This window comes from Hermetia illucens, chromosome 4, assembly GCF_905115235.1.
Source record: "Hermetia illucens chromosome 4, iHerIll2.2.curated.20191125, whole genome shotgun sequence".
Taxonomy (NCBI): Eukaryota; Metazoa; Arthropoda; class Insecta; order Diptera; family Stratiomyidae; genus Hermetia; species Hermetia illucens.
In genome coordinates, this window is record NC_051852.1 from 169,189,031 (window position 1) to 169,213,385 (window position 24,355).

A 24,355-nucleotide genomic window follows, 5' to 3' on the forward strand; every position below is an offset into this window, starting at 1 on the left:
TGTTCGCTTTGGGAGCGGCACAGCTATTACTAGGTTCCAATGGGTGCTATGGTTTTTCATTCATATGTATTTCAACATCAACTTGATACAGACTCAGGACCCCTTCTATGACAAAAGATAGTCATTCCATTTGGGTCCGATTAATCCCGAGGCAGGTGTTTGAGAATGAATAAAAAAGGGGCGATCACATCTCATTGAATTCAGGTTGTTTCCAAAGAGACGTGAGACAGCGGTTTCCTGAAGGGGATCCTAAAAGTCAAAAACCTCTCTCCTCAGCGGTACTCCGGATTGAAGAAGGCATTCAAGTTCCAATGGAATAAACGTCACCTTCTAAAAGACAATGCTCTGTATGTAACACCGGAGCCTCTTCTCCACGGACAGCCATGAAGGTGACGCGTATCGTTACCCTCACCTTCAATAGTGGTTATGAGTGTGTGGCCGCTTAAACGAGGACTAAAAGTTTGTTTACCAAACAAATTAACACGCTTCGTGCATTTCCCAAAACCAGACTTTTCTTTGTGATTTTATACGCTCGCAATTTATAAATATTTAAATTTGATATATTTTGATGAATCAGACATTTTTTTGATAATTTGATGGTTATTCTTTTTCGATTACAATAATAATCTGGGGCGGCAGTGATGTCAGTTTAATTCTACTCCGGTTCCCTAATCACAATAAGAAACATTATATGAATATTAGCCTTTACTCATGAATTAAATTGGTTTCTTCATTAGTATTTGCCTCATTTTTGCTCGACTAAGTCAGGTTCGCCACTTCTTTCCGAAGTTCCCATTGTCTAGCGTGTCAAATAAAGATGCGGAAAATAGGATGATGTAATCACACCACTTTTTGAGCGCGATATTGCAAAATAATATCACAATTATGCCTACCTTCACCCTGGGGTCAAGCAGTGCACTGCAGGATAGACTAACGCGGAATATAGCTCCCTGGGGTCCACCTACCTCTCTCTGAGAGTAAGCTGTCTCTCTTCTAGGGCGATGTGTGGCTTTCCAGAGACCAAGCCTCTCGTCTACCAAGGCCGTTACTGAGTGGTGAAACCCACACCCTGTACGAGGTGACCCTACTATTTGCAAAACGGTGCGACTGGGGAGCCGAAAAACACCTCCCACAATCCAGTGTGTCATGCGAACCATGCCCATTTGATAGTTTGTAGTCGAGGGTAACGGACTGTATTCGAACAGAGCCTCACTGATACCTGGTCGCCTCAGTGAGTCAGTTTGACCTTACTGTGCTACGGAGGGCTATGGCACAGCGGACTTCCTAACCCCATGCCAGTGAGAATCAAATGAGTACACACAAAACAAATAAAACTACAACCAAACAAGCGGGACTCACAAACTGGCCAACCAGGCGGAGCCACATCTCCGAAATACTAAGTTGGGACGTCAAACAGTGGATCCAAGGTCAATATTGGTATCCTGAGAGGACAACAACCAACAAAGACTACTACTCGAGAAGCAGGGACAAACGAAAGCACGTTTGAGATCAATACATATATCAGACGTCAGAAAGGAGCCATACCTCAGTGGCGCAGGTGCTAAATGTTACCTGCGTTATCTGAAGGAAAGCCTAAAACAAAAAGAGGCCCTTAAGAAGGATCAGAGTAGACTTAAGCCATCTTTATGGTATCAGTGTCGCAGCACGCTGTGGTGACGTTTGAGTTGAGAACATATGCGATCGATATGGGATAGCACTTAACGTGCAAATATTGTGATGAGGCCTCACTAGCTAAGATCGGCCTGGCCATTTAAGCAAATTGGAGCGACCAAAAAACCGACTGAAATATCAATGGCTTGAAATGCTCGATGGTGATTTGACGGCCAATTCCTCTAACGAACAGGACAAAGGCTTAAGAACAAGAAGAACTCCTTTCGTGGAAATTTTAATAATAATAATCGTTGGCGCAACAATCCATATTGGATCAGGGCCTTGAAGTGTGTTAGAGCACTTCATTCAAGACCGAAATGGTACACTACAATATACTGTAGGAGGCAATGTGGTCGCCCGAGATTATTACCCCGATTTGACTCAGGTACTCATTCACAGCTGAGTCGACTGGTATCCGACGTCAAATTACGATACAAATCCCACTGCTGTGGAAATTTTAAGTCCGAGTTTAAGTGGATTGATCCAGAGGGAGGAGTTGTAACCTCTTTTTCTAACCAGAGGGCTGTTGTTTATCATCTCCTAAATATCTACATTCATGCAAACCCAGTAAATTTTCATGAAAATAAAATTTAAAATAATCGTTTCAACAATAATAGTGAGATCTGTACTAAAATTGTTGAATTCATGAAATAAGCTGAGCAGTTTTTGTTTAGAATATGAATGATCCTAAGTCCACATACACTAGATGTTGTACCGGACCAAATGAAGAGCTACTTACTCCCACGTTTTTTGGTCCACGAACCCCTTGTTTGCCTCACCTCTGCCCTGGGAGCAGCGTGACCGAAAGTGACAACAGATGAAATTGGCCTAGCTTACGCTCCAACTAATGGGGGTTTAAATTTGGATGTAATTCGCACCCTTGCCGTGTTTTTACGACTATATAAAGGAGCGTTTTCCACCTGTTGTCACCTTCTCCATTTCAGTTGGACACTGTCATCACAGCCAGTAGGACGTGTTATCACAACTCAAAACTTGTTCAAGTCAGTGATAGTTTAGTACAAGTGCAAACGATTTCGAGTGCGAATATTTCTTTTCGAAACAAGAGTGTTTTAAAAAACTCAATTATCGGCCAAGCTACAAGACACGAGTTCGTTTTATTTCTTGATGAGCACAAACCCCACATAGTTCTCCTGTGAGGAACTAAATTCAAATATAGATGCACACCGTCCTTTCCCAATTTCAACCTCTTCCGGACTGACCTCCTCTCCAAAAAATTCATAGCTACACAAATACAGCCACCTCTCAGCACCGTCAACTCAATTGAAGCCACCCTCATGTCCTTCGAATCCCGATCAACCTCGGTCTTGGTCACCTCTGTCTGATGCCCTAACCAATCCCTCGACACACACGACTTCACATGTATCAAGACCCTCTGCGCCTCTCAACCCCGCCCTCCCGGAAAGCAGTGGTTCTTAATTATCGGTGGAAACCTCAAAGCCAGACATCCGTCCTGGTTCGATACACGGTCAAACCAGAACGGGGAATAACTCCACCGTATTCTTATAACTTCGCCCATTTCAACCCAACCCTTCCAACCTTCAACAAAGGCTACTAACATTCCCACCTTGACTACTTCCTAATTGGCAGTAACCTCACTGTTATTCCCAACCCAAACACCTTTCCCTTCCTCGAAATAGTCCTTGGCATCAGTGACGAAGATACCCTAATTCTAGACATCAAGCTCCCGTACAGAGTCATTTGTCCCACCCCACCCCCAGTCCCTAACTTCCAGCGCGCAAACTGGAAACGAATCAACCTGGCCCTCAAATCTAAGTTTTAACCGCTCCTACTCCCATCCATCAGTACAGTTTCCAACGACATCATGAACCGAACAATTCGTCAACCGAAATTCCACAAGTATGTGACGATCTGATCCCATCCCGTCCTTTAAACTACCACAACTTCATTACCCTCCCTGATGATATTCTAAACGACATCAAATACAATAAGACCCTTAGGCGGAGACTATTTAGAAATAGATACTCTCCACAATCCTCTTACCTACTTACCGAAATTCGTGAACTGGACAAATCCATCCGCGAAAGAGTCCTGACCCTCTACACCAAATATCTCCACAACTGCCTTTCCAACACTGAATCGAACTCTGAACGGATACAGTCCAACAAAACACGAAACATCCCCCCCTCTCCCCCCACAGAAAAGGAGAACGTCCTCGCAAACCACTTCCTTCAAACACACCACGGCACCCTCCACTTCCGTGAACCACGTTTTAACAACGAAGTAAGCGAACAAATCTTCCAACTTCATTCTCTCCCTTTCTTCCACATCTCTCAAGCTACCCAAAATCCCTTCAAACGATCCAAGTCAGCGTGAAAGTACCTTCCCCATCCACTTTGTCAGTCCAGACTCAGTCATGGTATTCATCGCTTTCTCCAAAATCAGTTGACCTTGACAAAATCCCCTCCACCGTCCTAAAGAAATGCACTCCTAGCATTGCTTCCATCATGTCCTCTATGATAAACCACTGCCTAATCAATGCCCACTTCCCATCAAATTGGAAGAGTGCTCGGATAGTTCCCATCCCAAAAAATAACCAGAATCCTCTAAATCCCTCAGGCCTACCTCGATCTTATCGTCCTACGCCAAGATCTTCGAGCGGACCATAAAAACAATCATTGACGAGCACCATGACTCCAGTCACACACGTTTCGACTTTCAATTCACCAACCGTGCTCAAAACGGACGTTCACTTGGGCTTCAACCGGAAGGCGCCGACCATAGCCTGCCTTCTCGACATAAAGAAGGCTTTCGACTCCGTATCGCAATACGGAATAGTTTATAAGCTCTCCAAAGTCCTCCATTTCCATCCGCACATCTGCAAGCTAGTTCCTAGCTTTCTTGACGGGCGGAAATCCCAAGTTCAATTTCAACAGCACCTTTCTTCTCCTTACTCCTAGTCCGACTAGTGTTCCTCAAGGATCAGTCCTCTCCGCTACCTATTTTCCTGTTCACCGCAGACGTACCCAACCCACATTCACAACCAATTCGAATCATCCAATACGTGGATGACCTCATCCTTTACACCTCCACCAAAAATATCCTGCCGGGCGAAGCTCTCCTCAATTCGTATTTGGACGAACTTTACCGGTACTTCTCCCGTTGGAAATTCTCCCTAAACACACAGAAATACGAAACTATCGTATTTTGCGGTAATATAAGGCTGACGCCGAAAATGAGATGTGACATATCAACCCTATCGCTTAAAATCTGCAACTCCCCAATCCCAACCGTAAATGAAGTTACCTACCTTGGGGTAGCTATGAATGCCCGCTAATCCCACCGCCCACATATCACAAGGGCACTAAGGCCTCCAATCCCGTTACCCAATCGTGAAATACAACATCTCAACACCTCTGAAAGTCAATCTGTTTTGCTGCAAACAGATTATCCGTCCCCTCCTTATTTTCGGTTTCATTTTCTGGTTCGACAGCTCTCCTAACTAAATCGAACGACATGGAATCCCACCACCTACAAAAACGAGGATCGCTCGGAATACATCTTCAACCAGATCCTCTACTATATATGCATCGACTATATATGCATCGACGCCGTCCTAGCCTGTTATGCCCTCAGCGTTCTCACTAAGTGCCAAACCCTTCCTAATACCCTTATCTCCGAGGTCATGCTGATCCAGATCGTCGAAGAGAATCTTTCACGAACTCATCTGTTCCCTCAAATCCTCTTATCTCTCCATACCCCAAACCTCCTTTTTAACTCCGGCGATAGAATAGTCTTCTATACCGGTAACTACTCCTCACCCCAATTTTCAAAAACCCACCCATTCCCAGCCCCAATCCTACCTCCCTTTTCCCAAATTTCTCCCCCATGCACCCCATCCGAAACCACATTCTAGTTCCTCCTGTCGAGGACAAACATATAACACAAAGGATAAAATGATAATAAAGAATAACATGATAAACAAAGAAGTGGGAAACACCCTGGCATTCTGGATGGGCAAAATGCTAGAAAGCAGGCAAATAGAGGTACAAACAGGTACCAATTCTATTATCATGAACACCACTCAAGGCTGTCCACAGGGTGGGGTACTATCGCCGCTGATGTGGAGTATGGTAGTGGATGAACTCCTGGACCTGTTAACAAATACTGGAATACAAGTCCAGGGTTACACGGACGACATTGTTTTAATCTGTAGGGGCAAATATGAAGATACCCTATGTGATGGAATCCAAACTGGATTAAGGGTTACTAGTGCCTGGTGCAAGAAGGTGGGACTGCGGATCAACCCAACCAAAACCACCATAGTACCATTCACTAGGAGGCGTAAGCTTGATCACCTGAGAGCCATGACATTACATGATATGGAGGTGAAACAAGAAACAGAGGTCAAATATTTGGGAATCACGCTAGACCAAAAATTACTCTGGAAGACACATGTGGGAAACACTTGTCGGAAAGCCACGAGGGCTCTGATGGCTTGCAGATCCATAGCAGGAAAAACATGGGTTTGCAGCCCGAAGATACTATTAGGTTGTTGCACATGAAATGGCCGTTTTGGCAATCAAGTGAAGTTAGTTGCGATTTTGATACATCAAACCGCCACCAGTCGGCGCTGTTGGTGTCGGATAATGAAGTATAAATACTCCTACATTTAATCAAGGAGTGATTTCAGTTTTGACCATCGTTGGGATAACAGGGAATAGAAAGGAAAAAAAGGATGGAAAAGAGCCAAGAACCTATGCTTTTCCTGTATGAGTTCAAACTCGGTCATAAAGCAGCGGAGGCGACCAGGAACATTAACAGTGCATTTGGAGTTGATACGGTAAACGAACGAACCACACGGCGGTGGTTCGAAAAATTCCGGTCAGGCGACGTAAACCTTCAAAGTGAGCCACGTGGACATCCAGGACCATCGATTGACAAGGACGAGCTGCGTTTGCTAGTCGAATCCGACACACGTCAGATTGTGAGGGACATTGCAGAGAAACTGGGTGTACACTATTCGACAGTTTCCCGGCACTTGCAACAACTTGGAAAGGTGAAAATCTCGACAAATAGCTTCCGCATGTCCTTACGGAGCAAAATATGGCTCTTCGAATGGAAATTTGCAGTTCTCTACTCACTCGCAACAGAACCGATCCCTTTTTGCACAGAATAGTGACATGTGATAAAAGGTGGATATTATACGACAATCGTCGCCAATCAGCACAATGGCTAGATGCTGATGAGTCACCGATGCATATACCGAAACCGAGCCTCTATCCGAAGAAGAAATTGGTGACTGTTTGGTGGTCTACAGCTGGAGTTATCCACTATTCTTTTTTGGCACCTGAAGAAACGATAAATGCACAAAAATACTGTGCCCAGCTCGAGGAAATGCACCAAAAATTGAGTATTCAACACCCGAGATTGCTCAACAGAGATGGTGTGATACTCCTTCACGACAATGCACGACCTCATGTTTCCAGAACAACGGTTCAAAAGTTGAACGAATTGCAGTATAAGACTTTGCCTCGTCCACCATATTCACTGGACCTTTCGCCAACCGACTACCACTTTTTTAAGCATTTGGATCATTTTTTGGCGGAAAATCCATTTAGGAACGAAGAGGCTGTCAAAATTGGCTTCGACGAATTTATCAACACCTGACAGTTTGACTTCTACGAAACTGGCATACATGCTCTTGAATCTCACTGGGAGAAGTGTCTTCAATCGACTGGCAACTATCTTGATTAAATAAATAAATTTTTGCAAGCTTTACAGTCGTTTCAAATTTTAGTACAAAAACGGCCATTTCATTTGCAACAACCTAATACTTTGGATATATACTGCAATAGTGAGGCCAATGATTACCTATGGAGCGGTAATCTGGGCAGAAAGAACCCAACTCAGCACACAAGTCAGGGAATTACATAAGCTCCAAAGGCTGGCTTGCGTGTGTATCAGTGGGGCAATGAGGACATGCCCAACGGCATCCCTGGAAGTACTTCTGGGATTAACCCCTCTCCATCTGCACATGCAGATGCAGGCAAGGAGATCAATATTCAGGATGGCCAGTAGTATGAGTGAGGCGGGGAGCTGCCTAAATCGAAGGAAGATTGATAATCTTTCTAGGCGGTATCCCGAATTATTGATACCAATGGATAACATGACAACGAGGTTTCACTTCGATAAGAAGTTTGAAAGACGTTGGAGTAACAAGGCAAACTGGGAGAGCGTGGCTGCGACATACGGCTTAAACCAGCAACTGATTACTTGGTACACTGACGGATCCCTCACAGCAGAGGGAGCGGGTGCCGGTGTCATTGGTCCAAGGAAAATGTACTTTGAGCCAATGGGCAGGTACACTAGCATATTCCAGGCGGAAATATACGCCATAGACTAATCTGCAAAAGTACTACAGGGGGCAGAACATAGCTATTCTCACTGATAGCCAAGCAGCGATCAAGGCACTTAGGTCCAACCAGGTGAACTCTAAACTGGTATGGGAATGCCTTGAGAGACTGAATACACTCGGCTCGTCCAACAAGGTCTGGATACTTTGGGTTGCAGGACATGCCGGGTTGGAAGGCAACGAGGCAGCGGACGAACTAGCCAAGAAGGGAGCGGGAACGCCTTTACACTGGCCAGAACCCTTCTGTGGAATCGGAAACGGTTTCATGGCTATGAATCTGTAATGATAAAAGTGGAAATAGGAGATCAGGTCGGTCATCCTGAGTGGCCGATAACGACCTAGAGGGCAGAGCTATCCCAGAAATCTAAACAAATTGGCTAAATTGACCGTGAAGGTCCGCCTACAAGGATTGAAGCTCCATCAAAGTGCTCGGTTGACACGTTCTTGCACGCCTCTGTGCTAGCCAGGCTCGGGAATGTGGGGGGGTCCTTTGAGCGCTTTGATCCTTCACGCTTCATTACTCAAAACAACGTGCCTTTTCCGATGCGTGGGTCCGCACCGGATTTTAAACTCGACCTTAGTACGGATTTCGCGACGGCCTATCGAAGGACAAACAGAACGCGAACTAAGTCGGAAATTAAAAGAAAAAAAAAACGGCTCGACCGCGCGCGTGGAGCCGTAAATCTCCGGACCCGACTGCCGCGATCAAGGAGGGGAAGATCCACGACGGTTCACTGTCTCAATGATCATCTCTTCCGCCTCAGATCTGGTATGAGGCACGGCCTCTGAGGTTCCCACCCTACCTCGACATCCTCAGGTCCGGCTAGCTCAGTCGGTAGAGCATGAGACTTTTAATCTCAGGACCATGGGTTCGTGCCCCACGTTGGGCGCCATTTGTAATGATATAAGTGGAGATAGGAGATCAGGTCGATCATCCTAAGTGGCCGTTAACGACCTAGAGGGCAGAGCTATCCCAAAAATCTAAACAAATTGGCTAAATTGACCGTGAAGGACCCCCCCACATTTCCGAGCCTGGCTAGCACAGAGGCGTGCAAAAACGTGTCAACCGAGCACTTTGATGGAGCTTCAATCTTTGTGAGCGGACCTTCACGGTCAATTTAGCCAATTTGTTTAGATTTTTGGGATAGCTCTGCCCTCTAGGTCGTTATCGGCCACTCAGGATGATCGACCTGATCTCCTATCTCCACTTATATCATTACAAATCTAAGAAATGAAGAGGAACAGTTGAGGGAACTATACTGGGCGGGCCTACCAGGGATGGAGCAGTCCAGGGTGCTTATTGGGGGATACGAACCCATACGCACAAAGGATTCCTTAAACCTCACCAAAAAGAACCTCCGAATCATAGAGGGAATTCTCACTGGCTATTGTCGGCTGAACTATCACCTAGGGAAGCTAGGGATGCAGGTTTTGTGAGGAGGAGGACGAAATCTCTATACACGTCCTGGGACAATGTCCGGCACTTTTGCAAAGTAGGTCGAGGCATCTGGGAGAACACTTAATACCAGATGCAAAGCTGAAAGATCTGGAAGTAGGGAACATACTAAAGTTCCTAACGGTCATAGGCCTGCTTGAGATACTGTGATCAATAGGTACACTATAACCAGTAAAAAAGGCACAATGGCTCTTTAAGGACGCGGTGCGACTTTCCCTTAACAGAATAATAATAAATATGACAAACAAAAAATTAAATATTTTTACTAAAAATAAATACTTACTGCATTTTTCCCAGAATTTCACAAGCGCAATGTTCGTCATCGTATTTAACTGATTTTCTTCCTTTTAAATTCACAACACTTTCCGTCACCAAATTCTTTAAATTAACAAAATGCTGCGATTTTTACAAAGGACGTCCACAACACATTCATAAGTTATTGATTACTTGGCTATTACCACATTTTTTTTTGCAATAGATTAAAATTTATTGGTTTTTAATTTATTTGGTTTGATTATTAATAATTAACAAAAAACCCGAAAATTAAACATAAGTTTGAAAAAAATTTTAGATAAACGGTTATATATGCATATATTATTTTGATGACAAGTTTTCCAGAGCTGCGCAGTCGTTTCGTTTTTTGTTCATTTAAGAAACATTAATTCCCGCCTGAAAATATAAAAATAATAAAATCTGTCAAAAATTAGGCGACCATATTGACATTTTTGGAGGAAGCCAATTTCAAATTCCTTCCGAATGTCTACTGAGCATTACAATATTGTCAAGTTTCCCTTACTTAATCTAACTCAGCGATAGATTTCCATTATTTGATTCATAAGAACATTTTTGTAGAGGAAATACAGTCACTCAAAGTGAAAATGATCCACCCATTGAAAATGACTTTAGTCGAGTTAGATTAAAGTATAGTTAATACAAATGAATTTATGTCAACGTAATAATAATTCTTGATATGTTAGTAATAAATACTCAAGATATATTTGAAATTAGTGTATTTTCTTTGCAGTTACTTGTTAATATTTGTCATTGGTCCGAATATGGGGCCAAAGTGAAAATGATCCAGGCAACTTATTCCAATGAACTTGGTACTAAACTTTTGTAATGTACTGTTAAAATGCGTAGCTGTGCAACTGTGCAGTTGACTATAGCCCTTCGCTGAGTGCAGTCATCAGTTACATTTCTATTTCGGCAAGTTTTTCTAGTGAAATGGGTCGACACACGACACACGAAGAGCGGGAGGTAGTGATCCATCATTTTATGCTTGGAAAAAGTAAAAGAGCGATAGCGAATATTGTTAATAAAAGTCCTTCAACTGTACAACATATAATTGAGCGATTTAGAGAAAATCGCATCGGTAATAAAGTTCGTATAAGTCCTAAAAAGGCTTTTTCCGAGCGTGACGAACGATGGATTTTAAATTTGGTTCGAGACAATTCTAAAATAAGTGCACCAAAAATACGTGTAGAAGTTGAAAAGCATTTAGGTATCAAGGTCTGCGACGAAACAATCCGAATCGTTTTGAGAAATCATGGATTTAACAACAGAGCCCCTCGAATAAAGCCGTTAATTAGTCCAAAAAATAAGCAACGCCGGCTAGAATTTGCAAATCGTTACTATTCACACGGTCCAGAATTCTGGAACAACATTATCTTTGCAGATGAGAGCAAATTTAATGTTTTTGGATCCGACGGAAAAGTTTGAGTATGGAGAAAGAAGAATGAAGAGTTAAATTTGAAAAATTTACAAGCGAGCGTAAAACATGGGGGCGGTTCAGTAATGGTTTGGGGTTGCATGGCAGCCAATGGGGTCGGGAATATTTATGTCATAGACGGCAATATGGACAAATTTATGTACCTTCAAATTCTAAAGGACAATTTACATGCCAGTGCCAGAAATTTGGGTCTTGAAGGGAATTTCCAGTTTTACCAAGATAACGACCCCAAACACAAATCGTTTCTCATTCGCGAATGGATGCTCTACAATTGTCCTAAGGTTATCGAAACTCCACCACAATCACCAGATCTGAATGTTATTGAGCATTTGTGGGACTTTCTAGACGATCGAATCAGGCAACATAGAATATCTAGCCGAAATCACTTAAAGCAGGTTATTTTGGAGGAATGGGCAAAAATTCCATCAGAATTCACAAAAAAACATGTTGAGTCAATGCCAAGAAGACTGTTAGCTGTTAGGGTGGCTAAAGGGCTTCATACTAAATATTAATTAGCTAAAAAAAATTTTGAATTTACTTTGTTTTTGCCTTTTTTATTTTAATGGATCATTTTCACTTTGACTAGGAATTATGCATTTTTATGTTTATGTTATTATATTTATAAATGAAATAATTTTTTTATTTTTTACAAACTTAAAAGTAAACGAGTTCATCTTAAGCAACATTTTTTTATTTATAGTAGTTCATGATTTACTTATTTTCAATCAGTACAACACATTTTAACTACTTTATACCGGGTGGATCATTTTGACTTTGAGTCACTGTACATACTGCAAAAACTGGTCCAGTCCGTCATCAAATGGCGAACTTAGGAACAAAACACTATTAAAAGAGGGACGCGGACAGCTTCGTACCAGGACAGAAACAACTCATCAGATGCTGCCTCCCCTCTGCCTTAGAAGCAGCGTGACAAAAGCGGTTCGCAAAAAAACAACAATGTGACAATGTACTCTTTGGGGCCCTCATCTGTCCCGTACCAGAGAGTCCTCTCTGAGAGGTAGTTTTCCACCAAATTCGCTAAGTATCCGGGGACACCTATGTCAGCCAACGCCCGTTTAATTCTATTCCAGTTGGCCGAATTGAATGCGTTTTTCACATCCAACGCCACCACGGCACAGCAGCCGCCTGAAATCAGTGCACCTTTTGCCAGGTTTACCACCATGCCAATTGCGTCCACCGTAGAGTGGGCGCGTCGGAAACCAAACTGGCGTTCCGACAAACCATTGCTGGCTTCGACGATGGCACGCCTCGAAGGTGTTGGCGAAAAGTTCGGGCCTAGTCTTCACTGCCAGTTTCAAAGCTCGGTTGGGGATGCCATCCAAACCTGGGGCCTTGTTGTCATCGAACCTACCACATATTTCCCGCAGCTCTCCACAGTTACAAGCGGTATTATGCCGTCATTTAGCTGGACAAAAATTTGCCTTCCCCTATTTTCGTGGTGAGGAAACAGAGTGGTAACAATCTGGAGGCGCGGACAGGTCACCTGGGGTGATTTCCGCAGCCTTTTCATCACCACTCAGTAAGCCTTGCCCCAAGGGTTTATGTCGGCATGGTCGCACAGCTGTTTGAAGCAGTTCTTTTTGCTCCTCCGAATGGCTTCCTTTAGGCGGCCACGCAATTGCTTCTGTGCCTCCTCTCGACCGTCGCCACCGGGTTTTCCCTGAGCCTCTGACAAAGCCTCCTTGCCCGAAAACATGCGGCTCGCAAACTTGCGATTTCGTTGTTCCACCAGTAGTTGGGTTGCCTACTGGGGAGCAATCGCCTTCTGGGCATAGTAGCATCGCATGCTTCCGTCACCCATCAAGTGATCTGGGTGGCTTTCTCTCCAGCCGTACCATTCATGGATATATCGGATTTGAGCACAGCGGAAAACGTGTCCCCCTCGAAAGCTTTCACTATCCAGCCAAGCATAACACCCGGCATTCTGCGAAAACTCTTTTTCGAGCTCGATCCGCCCTTGATCTCTATGCAGATTGTCTCGTGGTCGCTGTGAGTATAGTCCTCACTGACATGCCAAGCGATTCTACTGGCTAAAGTGGCACTCACGTATGTCAGGTCCACTATAGACCCCAGGCCCCTTCCCCGGAAAGTGTACGAAGACCCAACATTCGCCAGTACCACGTCCAGCTCCGCGAATGCCTCGAGGAGAACACGTCCCCTGACATTAGTTATCCGGCTGCCCCATTCAAGAGCCCACGCATTGAAATCGCCTCCTATTATGATCGGCCAACGTCCTCTTGCATCGAAAACAAGAGCAGCAAGCATCCGCTCATACTCGACGAGTGTAGCGCTGGGTGGAGCATAGCAGCTGTAGATGTGGATGCCCTTCACCTTCGCTCTGATGAAGCCCTCCTCCGGGTGCTCCATTATTTCCTGGAAGGCTTGTTCTCCACAAGTCCACAGCGCTGCTTGGCCCGTTTGGTCTTTGACCCAAACGCTACCACCGCGGTTTCGGTATGGTTCACTTAGTATGGCCACATCAATGAGTAGATCCTGCGCCGCCTCGCAGTGGTTGTATCAACCTCATCGGCAATTTGTGCTAAGGGCTTAATCTAAGGTATAACATAAAGCTTAACCTAACTTATTACTAAAAAGGTTATGTGAAAAAATATATACATGTCATTTTGGAGGGAAAGCCAAAAAAAAACCTCCACTCGTTGAGCATATATAAAAACATGGGAGGGAAAAGGGACTGGGGTAGGAGAGGGATGGAACTTAACAGCTGGGAGGGGCGCTAGTGATGGGTAGGTTTAAAAAATTGGGAGACGGAGAAGTTGCCTGTGTAGAAGACTACTCTACCTAGGGGATCGAACAGACGGTTCTGTGACTGGAGGGATAACAGATGAGTCCGAAGAAGGTTATCTTCAACGATCTCGATCTGCATGCCTTTGGGGACAAGAGGATTGGGATGGGATTGACACTTGACCAGGAAGTTGAGGGCATGACGGGCAAGGAAAACATCGATGCGTGGAGTTTGACAGGACTCGTAGAGGATCTGGTAGGAAATGTACTTGGTGCGATCTTCGTTTTTAAAGATGTTGGCGCAGTGGCGAAAGATCCTGCGCTCCTTGAGGCGGAGTCGTTCTATTTGAGATGGGGAGCAATCAGACCAGAAAATAAAGCCGAAAATGAGAAGAGGGCGGATAAGCTGCTTATAACATAACAGCTTAATCCTTTTTGAGTCCGTGAGTTGCACGGACTGTTTATCCCATACTTGGTGGTGACAGTATTTGTCCGTCGTCTTCAGTTGGCGGGACCTCTAACTCGCCGATGTTCTGGTTGTTCAGTAGCTCATCAAAGTACTCAACCCATCGATCCAATATGCCCATTCTGTCAGAAATCAGATTTCCCTCTTTGTCTCGGCAGGATGAGCATCGAGGTGTATAAGGCTTCATCCTGCTGACTTGTCGGTGAAACTTCATTGTCACTCCGAGGTAAGTGACTTCTTTAACAGTAGGAATGGGATCGTCGACAATGGTCTCGCACTTGTCGGTATTTAAGGAAAGTTTCCAACTGGTTAAATAATGATAAAGTTCGTCTAAATAAGCATTCAGACGCGCTTTACCACGGGAGATGTCTTTGGTGACCGTATAGATGATTAGGTCATCCGCGTATTGGAGGATCCGGATGGGACACGGATGTGGATTTGGTTTGGGGATGTCTGCGGTGAACAGGGAGAAAAGGGTTGCAGACAGGACTGAACCCTGAGGAATGCCGGCAGGGCAAGTATAGGACGAGGAAAGGTGGTGCTGGATGTTGACTGAGGATTTCCGCCCATCTAGAAAGCTGAGAATTAACTTACAGAGATGCGGATGGAAATTGAGGATTTCGGAAAGCTTGTACGTGAGTCCGTATTGCCATACGGAGTCGAAAGCTTTTCTTAGGTCAAGGAGGCAGGCTATGGTGGGTGTCCTCCGATTGATACCTAGGAGGATATCAGTCTTGAGGTCAAGCAGTGCGTGCCCAACCGAATTTTTAGTTCGGTTGGCGAATTGGAACTCTGGTAGGGTGTTATTGGAAGTACAGTGCTCGTCTATGAGGGATTTGATGGCCCGCTCTAAAATTTCGGTGAAGGAAGATAGGATGGAGATAGCCCTGTAGCCATCAGAATTAAGTGGATTAAGGTTCTTCTTTGGGATGGGAACTATGCGAGCACTTTTCCAATCGGTGGGGAAGTGAGCGTTGAGGAGGCAGTGGTTAATGATAGAGGAGATTGTGGTGGAAATGTTGGGAGCGCACTTTTTCAACACTATGGACAGGATTTTGTCGAGACCCACTAATTTTTTGTTCTTGGAGGCTGCGATTACAGCTTCCACTGAACCTGGGCTGGCAAAGTGGATGGGAGAAACATCATCATGTTGATCGGGATGTATAAGAGGTTGAGCGAAAAGGTTTAGGTTGGGACTGGGCTGGTAAAAAATTGGTGCGGATTGGAGTTGTTCTATGGTTTCGCTCACAACACTTTCGATGTGTTGATCACGAATGTGGAGGGTGCAGTGGTGCGCTTGAAGGAAGTGGTCGGCTAGAATGTTCACCTTTTCGGGAGTTGAGATATTTTGTGGGAGAATGATGGTTTGTTGGAAGGACTTGCCTAGGCGAGGACAAGTTTTTCTGAGTTCCCTGAAGGTATCAGGGTTCAGTTCTATGTTGGAGAGGCGTTTGTGGAGGTGGTTCTTTCTTTCGTCAATTTTGTCACGGAGAGGAGAGGATTGCGGAGAGTATCTATTCCTAAATAGCCTCCGCCTTAGGGTACGTTTGTATTTAATATCCTCGAGGATATCGTTTGGGAGGGAAATAAGGTTGCGGTGGTTAAGGGAACGAGAAGGTATCAGTTCGTCGCATACTTGCTGAATTTCTTAAGAATATTGACGAACAGTCTATAGTATCGTTGGAAACTGTTTCATTGGTAAGGAGGGGGAGAGGTTCAAGTTTGGATGTAAGTGTCCGATTAATGAGTTTCCAGTTCGCCATCTGGAAGTCAGGGACTAAAGTAGGAGAGGGCCAGGTAGCTCTGTCGGAGAGTGAAATCTCTAAGACCACGGCATCGTGGTCGCTGATACCAGGGACTGTTTCTAGGAAGGGATAAGTATTGGGTTTGAGGGTTAGACTGCTGCTGCTTAGGAAGTGGTCAAGGTAGGAATAGTAATATTCTTTATTAAATGACGGGAGGGAAGGTCTGAGGTGGGAGAGGTTGATATTGAGATTAGAGGTGGTTAGGAAGTGGTGGAGGGTTTTCCCGTTCTTGTTCGACCGTACATCGAACCATGACGGGTGCCTGGCGTTGAGGTCTCCCCCTATAATTATGAACCAGGACTTGTTTGCTCTCGGTTGCGCGTCACAGTAGGATAGGATAAAACGGATGTTATGGGTATCAAAGGATTGATCGGGGCAATAGACAGCAGCTACGAAGACCAAGGAAGATTGGGTTTCAAAGGAAATAAGAGTGACCTCAATAGATTTGAAGCTATTGGGCGGAGGAAATACAAAAGCGGTTCGCAGATGTTTACGCTCCCTTTTATAATTCACAAAACACGACAAGGGTGTGAATTATTTCCAACACAGTTTGGTCCAAAGCTTGGCCGGAGCTAGACAATTTCTGTTGAGGAATTGAGGAGTCCTTAATCTGCATCCACTTAATCTCGGACCGGACCAAATGGAGAGCAACTTGTTCTCACTGTTCATAGTCCACAAACTTCTCTTTTTGAGTTTAACACCCAAAGTTCATCATCCCGCTTTTAATTTTTGAACTTTGGGTATTAAACCCAAAAAGGGGAGTCCCTGGACCATGAAGGATGGGAACAAGTTGCTCTCCATTTAGTCCGGTCCGACATTAGGACATGCGGACTTAGGATTGCTCAATTCCTAAACAAAAAAAAACACACTAGTTTATTTTCAGTACAACTTAGTCTAACCATAACATTGGAGACACCTCTTGTTTCTAGAAAATTCGCACCCGACTACAACTCAATTTCTTTTATCTAAACTATTAACATTCTTCAGAAGTCGAAAGAATTCAGACGCTAATGGCATATTCAACCTTGCAGAAAATGCCAAGCGCGTTAATAAGCCATTTCTATCCAGAGTTCTAATATCTTAATTTGACCTCTAATTCCTCTGAATCCAAGTCATCATGACTACTTTGGCTAATCTACCAAACCAACAAGAACGTCATCAATCGATTTTTAATGAAGTTAATAGAAATCTATGATACTATAGCTGACAAAATGTAGGCACGTATTTAGATAAATCTTTATCTGAATCTAAAGTCATCTTAGCTGACTAGATATCAACTAAATATGAAGCAGCAGCAACCGGATGGTGAATTTCATGATGCAATTTTTTCATATTTAAAAATCGCGACAAGTTTCGAGTTGTTATGGAAAATTACTGCTGAAATCGTTGATCTCTATTCCGACCGATTTGGCATTCCATCTATACAAAAGTAACAATGATATAGTGAAAATATTGGCAACAAAAATGATTAAGATGAATGAGAGTTAAACCTGTAATCTTAAAAGCATTCAAATGGTTGTCTGTCGACCCATAATATTGGCACCGTGGATAGTTAGATGTAAACAACCGAAGAAGGCGGTTAAAGTATTTGTTGCTGAGTAATGTATCTGATGAAGAGCATTTAAGTTAGTTCAAATCCGTTCAAATCAGTATTCTAAGGCATAACGGTCTTGGGACTTTTAAGTAGCACTATTCCCATAATGAGACAGCAATTTAGATATATTCATCTATATTTTAAATATAGGCCCCAGGTTTGGATGGCATCCCCAACCGAGCTTTGAAACTGGCAGTGAAGACTAGGCCCGACCTTTTCGCCAACACCTTCGAGGAGTGCCTAAAAGAAGGAATATTCCCTGCCCAGTAGAAAAAGCAAAAGTTGGTGTTGCTTCCGAAGCCTGGCAAGCCACCTGGAAACCCAGCGTCGTATCGTCCTATCTGCCTGTTGGATACAATGGGAAAGATGATGGAGAGAGTCATCTACAACAGACTCCTGCCCATCGTCGAAGCCAGCAATGGTTTGTCGGAACGCCAGTTTGGTTTCCGACGCGCCCACTCTACGGTGGACGCAATTGGCATGCTGGTAAACCTGGCAAAAAGTGCACTGATTTCTGGCGGCTGCTGTACCGTGGTGGCGTTGAATGTCAAAAACGCATTCAACTCGGCCAACTGGAATAGAATTAAAGGGGCGTTGGCTGACATAGGTGTCCCCGGATACTTAGCGAATTTGGTGGAAAACTACCTCTCAGAGAGGACTCTCTGGTACGGGACGGATGAGGGCCCCAAAGAGTACATTGTCACAGCCGGGGTACCACAGGGATCGGTACTTGGTCCCCTGTTGTGGAATATCATGTATAATGGGGTGCTTGCTCTTCCCGTCCCAGAGGGGACTACGATTGTCGGCTTTGCTGATGACCTAGCTGTGGTTGTTGCAGCAAAACACCCAGTAGATGTGGAGGTTTACGCAACAGAAACAGTGGGAGCGGTAAAGTCCTGGCTAGAAAAGGCCGGGCTGACCTTGGCGGACGAGAAAACGGAAGCAGGAAAAATAACACTGTAAAAGTGGAGGTCGGTGGACATATGGTCGCATCAAAGCGGGCTATCAAATACCTGGGGGTAATAATTGACGCCAAATTGAGTTTTAGGGAACACCTAGAGTATGCATGCCAAAAGGCACCCAGTGCCACCACGACACTTGCAAAAATGTTGCCAAATATTGGTGGACCGAAACATTGCCGGAGGTTGGTGCTAGCCGGAGTGGTGCACTCCATCCTGCTCTACTCGTCGCCTGTGTGGGCAGAGGCGCTTGCAAACTCTCAGAGACGGAAGCAAGTGAACTCGGTTTACCGGCGGATGGCTTTGAGGGTTTGCAGTGCTTTTAGAACCACATCAGATGTGGCAGTATTGGTGGTGGCAGGCCTGATCCCGGTTGACATTCTGGCCAAAGAAATGAGTGTCCTGTACAATGCAAGACGTATAAAGGGGCATTCACAGCGTAGACATGCGGCAAGGTCAGAGTCGCTTGATCTCTGGCAACGCAGATGGGACGAGTCTTCGAAAGGTCGGTGGACGCACGGGCTCATTCCCAATATGGGGGGTTAGCTTGAGCGAAAACATGGGGAGACCAACTACCACATTACCCAGTTCCTCACGGGACACGGTGGTTGCTACAAGCAGTATTTGCACCGCTTTGGGTTGAATGATTCTCCGAACTGTCCCAGATGCGATGGCATACCGGAGGATCCAGAGCATGTGATGTTTCACTGCCCACGATTTGCGATGGAGAGAAGGAGGTTAAACCAGGTGCTGGGCAGGAGCGGGACCCCGGAGAGCTTGGTTACTGAGATGCTGGAGTCCGAGGAGAAGTGGCCTGCGGTTGGCTCCGCAATCATCCAAATGCAGGACGAGCTGCTGAAGGAACAAAGATGGAGGAAAGCTGCAAATAGGAGAAGGATGAGTGCCTAAGAGCAAACCTACCCCGCGAAGTAATACCTCAGCATAGCACACTAACGACATTTATAAGCATCCCTCGATATTCTTATTTATTTATTTATTTATTTATTTAATGAGGACAATACACAGAAAGCAAATTTCTTATTACATATTGACCTCAGAGGGAGGAGCAAGTAAATGGCATATTTTGCGCTTAAAGCTAGAGAGGGACATAGAGTCAAATGAACCAAGCTGTAGGGCATTGTAGGACCGGCAAAACCTCGGGATCGGAGAGTGAAAGTAAATCTCGAGCTCGGCGAAGGGCACATCAAAAATGTCCGCATTACGTGTGTCATGAGACGAGGCGATACGGGGAGTAATATCCGAGTTGGCGGAGCAGTCCATCAGACCATTGCAGAGTTTGAAAAGAGTACACATATCAAGGAAAATACGGCGTTGCTGTAGGGAGGGGAGATTGAGGGTGCGGAGTCGTGACGGATAATCAACCCGTGGAAGGTTCTTTTTGTAAAAGAGGGTCCGGGTGAATTTGCGTTGTACAGCTTCAAAAGCACGGCCGTCACGGATGCGGTAGGGGGACCAGACTACACAGCAATATTCAAGGATGTTTTTGACAAGGGAATTGCAGAGTGTTAAGGAGGGCTGGATTGAGGTAAAGTCGGACGAGGAACGTAGGATAAAACCAGACATTTTGGAAGCTCTATTGATGATGTCAACGAAGTGGGAATTGAAACGAAGTTTATCGTCCACTATTACACCCAGGTCTTTGAAGGAGGTCAGTAGTGAAAGGGGTTGACCACTGAGAGAATAGGGAAAGGATGATGGGGAGGGTTTCAGGGAATAGCGCATCCAGTGGCATTTGTTGACATTCAGTGTTAGCTTGTTGACCGAACACCAACGGGCTAAATTATCAAGGTTGGATTGTAAGAGAGCACAGTCCAATGGAGAGGAAACAGAGGCAAACAATTTAAGGTCGTCTGCGTAAAGCAAATACGGACAGGTGAGGATGGAGGCGAGGTCATTGATAAAAAACAGGAAGAGTAGCGGGCCAAGTATAGAGCCTTGGGGAACACCAGAGGAAGGAGGGAAGGAACGAGAGCAACATGCTTCAACGCTTCCGGAACATTTTCAAAATTTTAGCCCCAGCTACAAATGTTTAGTACCACTTTAGCTCTGCGCTAACCAATTCATATTCATTTTATGCTAGTGCTTAACGCGTCTGTTTAAAGATAGAACGGAAGTACAGCAAAATTTGGAATCATTAAAAAATGAAATTTGTGAGTAACACCACTGTCTCCACTTGGACACCAACTTTCGTGATGGCTGCTACAGACTAAATCCTGTCTGTGAAAACCTTCTCAGACCGGGAAAAGCGGAAGAAAGCAAAGGACCTAATACTGGTACCGAGAAAATGCAGAAGGACTAGACCGTCGGCTCTGCTCATTAAGCCGACGGAAGACATTTGCGGAAGTCCTTAGTGAAATCCGCTACAGGTTGAAATCCGAAGACAACAGAGCAGAAGTGTCTTCCATACGGAAAACTAAGAGTGGCGAAGTCCTCTTGGAACTAGGCCCAAAGACGACTAGCAAGAGTACGTTCTACGAAGCGATCAAGGGGCTAATGAAGGAGAAGACTCTCATTTCTAGCTTAGGACCTGCTCTCTAGAAATCTAAGAACTTGACTGTCTCACAGAAAAGGTCGAAGTGGAGGAGGCGTGAATGTCCGACAGACATCACCTCTGTAAATACTCGAGGCCGAAAACTCGCTGTGGTGGAAGTCCTCGCGCAATATCCCTAACAGCAAGAAAATCAAAATTAGATGGGTAGTATTCGGGGTACAAAACCGGATAATCCCCATCAAGTGCTACAGGTGTCTGGATTATGAACACACGTCAGCAACTTGTATGGGACCTGATAAGAGGACAATATGTCGCGGATGCGGTCAAGTAAGTCACCAAGCGAAGACCTGGTGTCTGGTGAGAGCGCTGCACACACTGTGGTTCAGGACGATGTCCAATCTTTAGGGCGGAACAACAAAGGACTAGGGCGGGACTAGCATGATCCGCATCCTACAAATTAACATGTGCCGTAGTGCAACCGGTCACCCGTTGCTAGCGCAGTTCGCTGCAGACGTAAAGGCTGATCTAGTGCTGATCAGCGAGCAATACCGACTTATCGGGTACCGCTGCCATCTGGGTTCGGGACGGCGTTCGACATCGTGTTTTGGCCAAGGTCGAGGGAATGAACTTGTCTGGATTCAGGTTTTAGGGATAACGTTTTTTAGCGTTTACCTGACGCCGGACGAGACGAAGCCGGACTTTCGGCGTCGGCTTGATGTTCTGGAGAACGCCGTTTCGGGCTGAGACAAAGAGGGAGATCTGATTAAAATCAGACCGTATTGGCATATTGAAGCGATGAATGGAGTACTTTGATGAACTCCTCAACAATCAAAATATAAACGAGTTGTCCCGCCAACTAACGATGACGAAGAAATGCACCAAGCATGGAAGAAATAGTCCATGCAATCCATCACCTTAAAATCATAAGTAGCCAGGAAACTGGTTATATACGGAGGCGACGGGCGAACTACATCAACCGATCCATCGACTTATGCTCAAGCTATGAGACAGCGAATCAATGCCTGACGATTGGCAACGAGGCATTATCTGGCAATTATATAAGTATCACGTCACTGAGTACCATCTATAACATACTCTCCGCTATCTTGCTAGGTCTGATACGCCCAGAACATCATACATACATACATACCAAAAAATTAGTAACAGATCAGACTTTCTCTCTGCGGTAAGCGATGAAAAAACTGTTGGACATAACTAATGAGACTCACTAGGCTCACCCTGACCAATATGAGGGATAAAAAACAGTACGATCCCTCTCGAGACCATTCAAACAGCGATCCAAGACAAGGCGATGCACTATCATACGCCCTCCATAACCTGGCCCTAGAAAAAAGTGATCCGCGATGCTGATGTAAATATGAGAGGCAGCATCCTCATTAAGTCCACCCAACTAGTGTCCTACGCTGCCAACATTGACATTATGGGAAAAACAACCCGACATAAAAAAACGGCACACACACACTTTCTCTCATCTTTAAGATTTATTTCCGCAACGATTTATCTCTGCCCTCCTAATAACTCCAACAACTGAAATCACTTTCCTTCACTTAGAAATTCTGCAGTTTACCACTGAGCCGCCCGATCTTTGCGAAATCCAAAACACCCAAAGCGAAGCAAATCCCGTTAGTCCTCAGTTTCATCACTAGTCGACTGAGTTCTGTCAGGTCGTCAATCAAAACAAAGAATATTGCGAGTCGCATATTCGTAGCCTCGCAGCAATACAGATTTTTCCATCTGCTAGGCAAAAGCCACCTAATTGCACGCTGTTATGGGAATGCCCATAGCATTGTGATATTAACTATTAAAAACATATTAACATGATTAAATATGTATATAATGGGTTTGAGTGAGAGATGGTTAGTTAAAACTTTTTCATCAGGAGTCATGTGGAGTCGGGATAAGATTGAATAGTTTAACTTGAATTAAACTTTATTTCTAGCTGCTGGATTCAGTTGCCTCAAAGTCCCACTATATGGTAAATTCGCTTAATGAAATTTTTTGCCAAATATGTAGTATCCTCAGTGAATGGAAAAGAAGTTTATTTTTCTTTGTAGAAAATTAGACTGTCAATAAGGAAGAATACATTATCATGTCCCAATCAAAAATGTAGAGGATTTGAGGATAGTGACCATAGAATATATGTCAGCTTCTCGAACTTTCGATATTCACTCTCATCTCCGTAATGAAAGATGTGCAATTGTGAGCACGTTGTTTCAATATTGTATCCCAATAAAATTCAATCAATTCAATTCGACTATGAAATTAAATGACTCTCCAATTTGTATTCAACACTTCACTACTGCCATTAAGGCGCTCTTCTGTGACTGATTGCATAAATATTTTATCACTTTAGGCACTCGGTTCGAATAAAAAGTGTGCAAGAAAATCTGTCGGAAAGATACACGACCTTACATAAAAATGTTAAGATGTCTCCGTCAGCATCAAATGGACATCGTTGTGCACAGATTTGAAAATTCTTCTTTTGATGTACAACCAGCAGTTAGCATGTCATATAGAAATTCTATTGTAAAAAAATGTAAAAAAAGAAAAATAGCAACGATAGCTGGTACTCTGAACTAGCGGAGAGGGAAACGAGGCACCAACCCTGTCGGCCGAACCAAAGCCAACTGGCCCAGGAGAACCTCCACTGAGAGACGCTGCACTCACTGGACTGCTGCGATCAGACATGAGACTGCATAAGGCTTTGATCACGAAACCTCTCTAGATGTGTACTGGTACCATACGAACCGAGATAGTCCTCTGAAGTTATATATCTCAGGAGAAATCCTGGGTTATGTAGTTTCAGCGGGGTCAGGTGGGCCCCTTAGTGGGAGTTTCATAAGGTTGTAGTTGACGCCCAAACAAACAAGAGACCATCGAGTCTCAAACGTTGAATTTCGTTTTAACTCCATATTTCGGTAGAAATTTAGGTAGGTCTTGAATCCACCAGTATGAATGCTGAGCCATGCTCTCAGTATAAACTAG

At 44.5% G+C, this 24,355-nt stretch overlaps 1 protein-coding gene and 1 non-coding gene across 2 annotated transcripts in view; one reads left to right on the forward strand and one right to left on the reverse strand.

Annotated features, from left to right (window-relative positions):
• The window catches only part of LOC119655613 (sialin-like), an 83,714-nt gene that overhangs the window by 37,936 nt on the left and 21,423 nt on the right, over positions 1–24,355 (reverse strand). The window contains exon 2 of the mRNA XM_038061583.1: positions 9,805–10,190. Within this exon, the coding sequence (XP_037917511.1) occupies positions 9,805–9,844 (40 nt within the window). The 5' untranslated portion in view covers positions 9,845–10,190. The remainder of the gene's footprint in view (positions 1–9,804; positions 10,191–24,355) is intronic.
• On the forward strand, positions 8,883–8,955 carry Trnak-uuu. The gene has a single exon. It is a non-coding gene; the product is annotated as a tRNA-Lys (tRNA).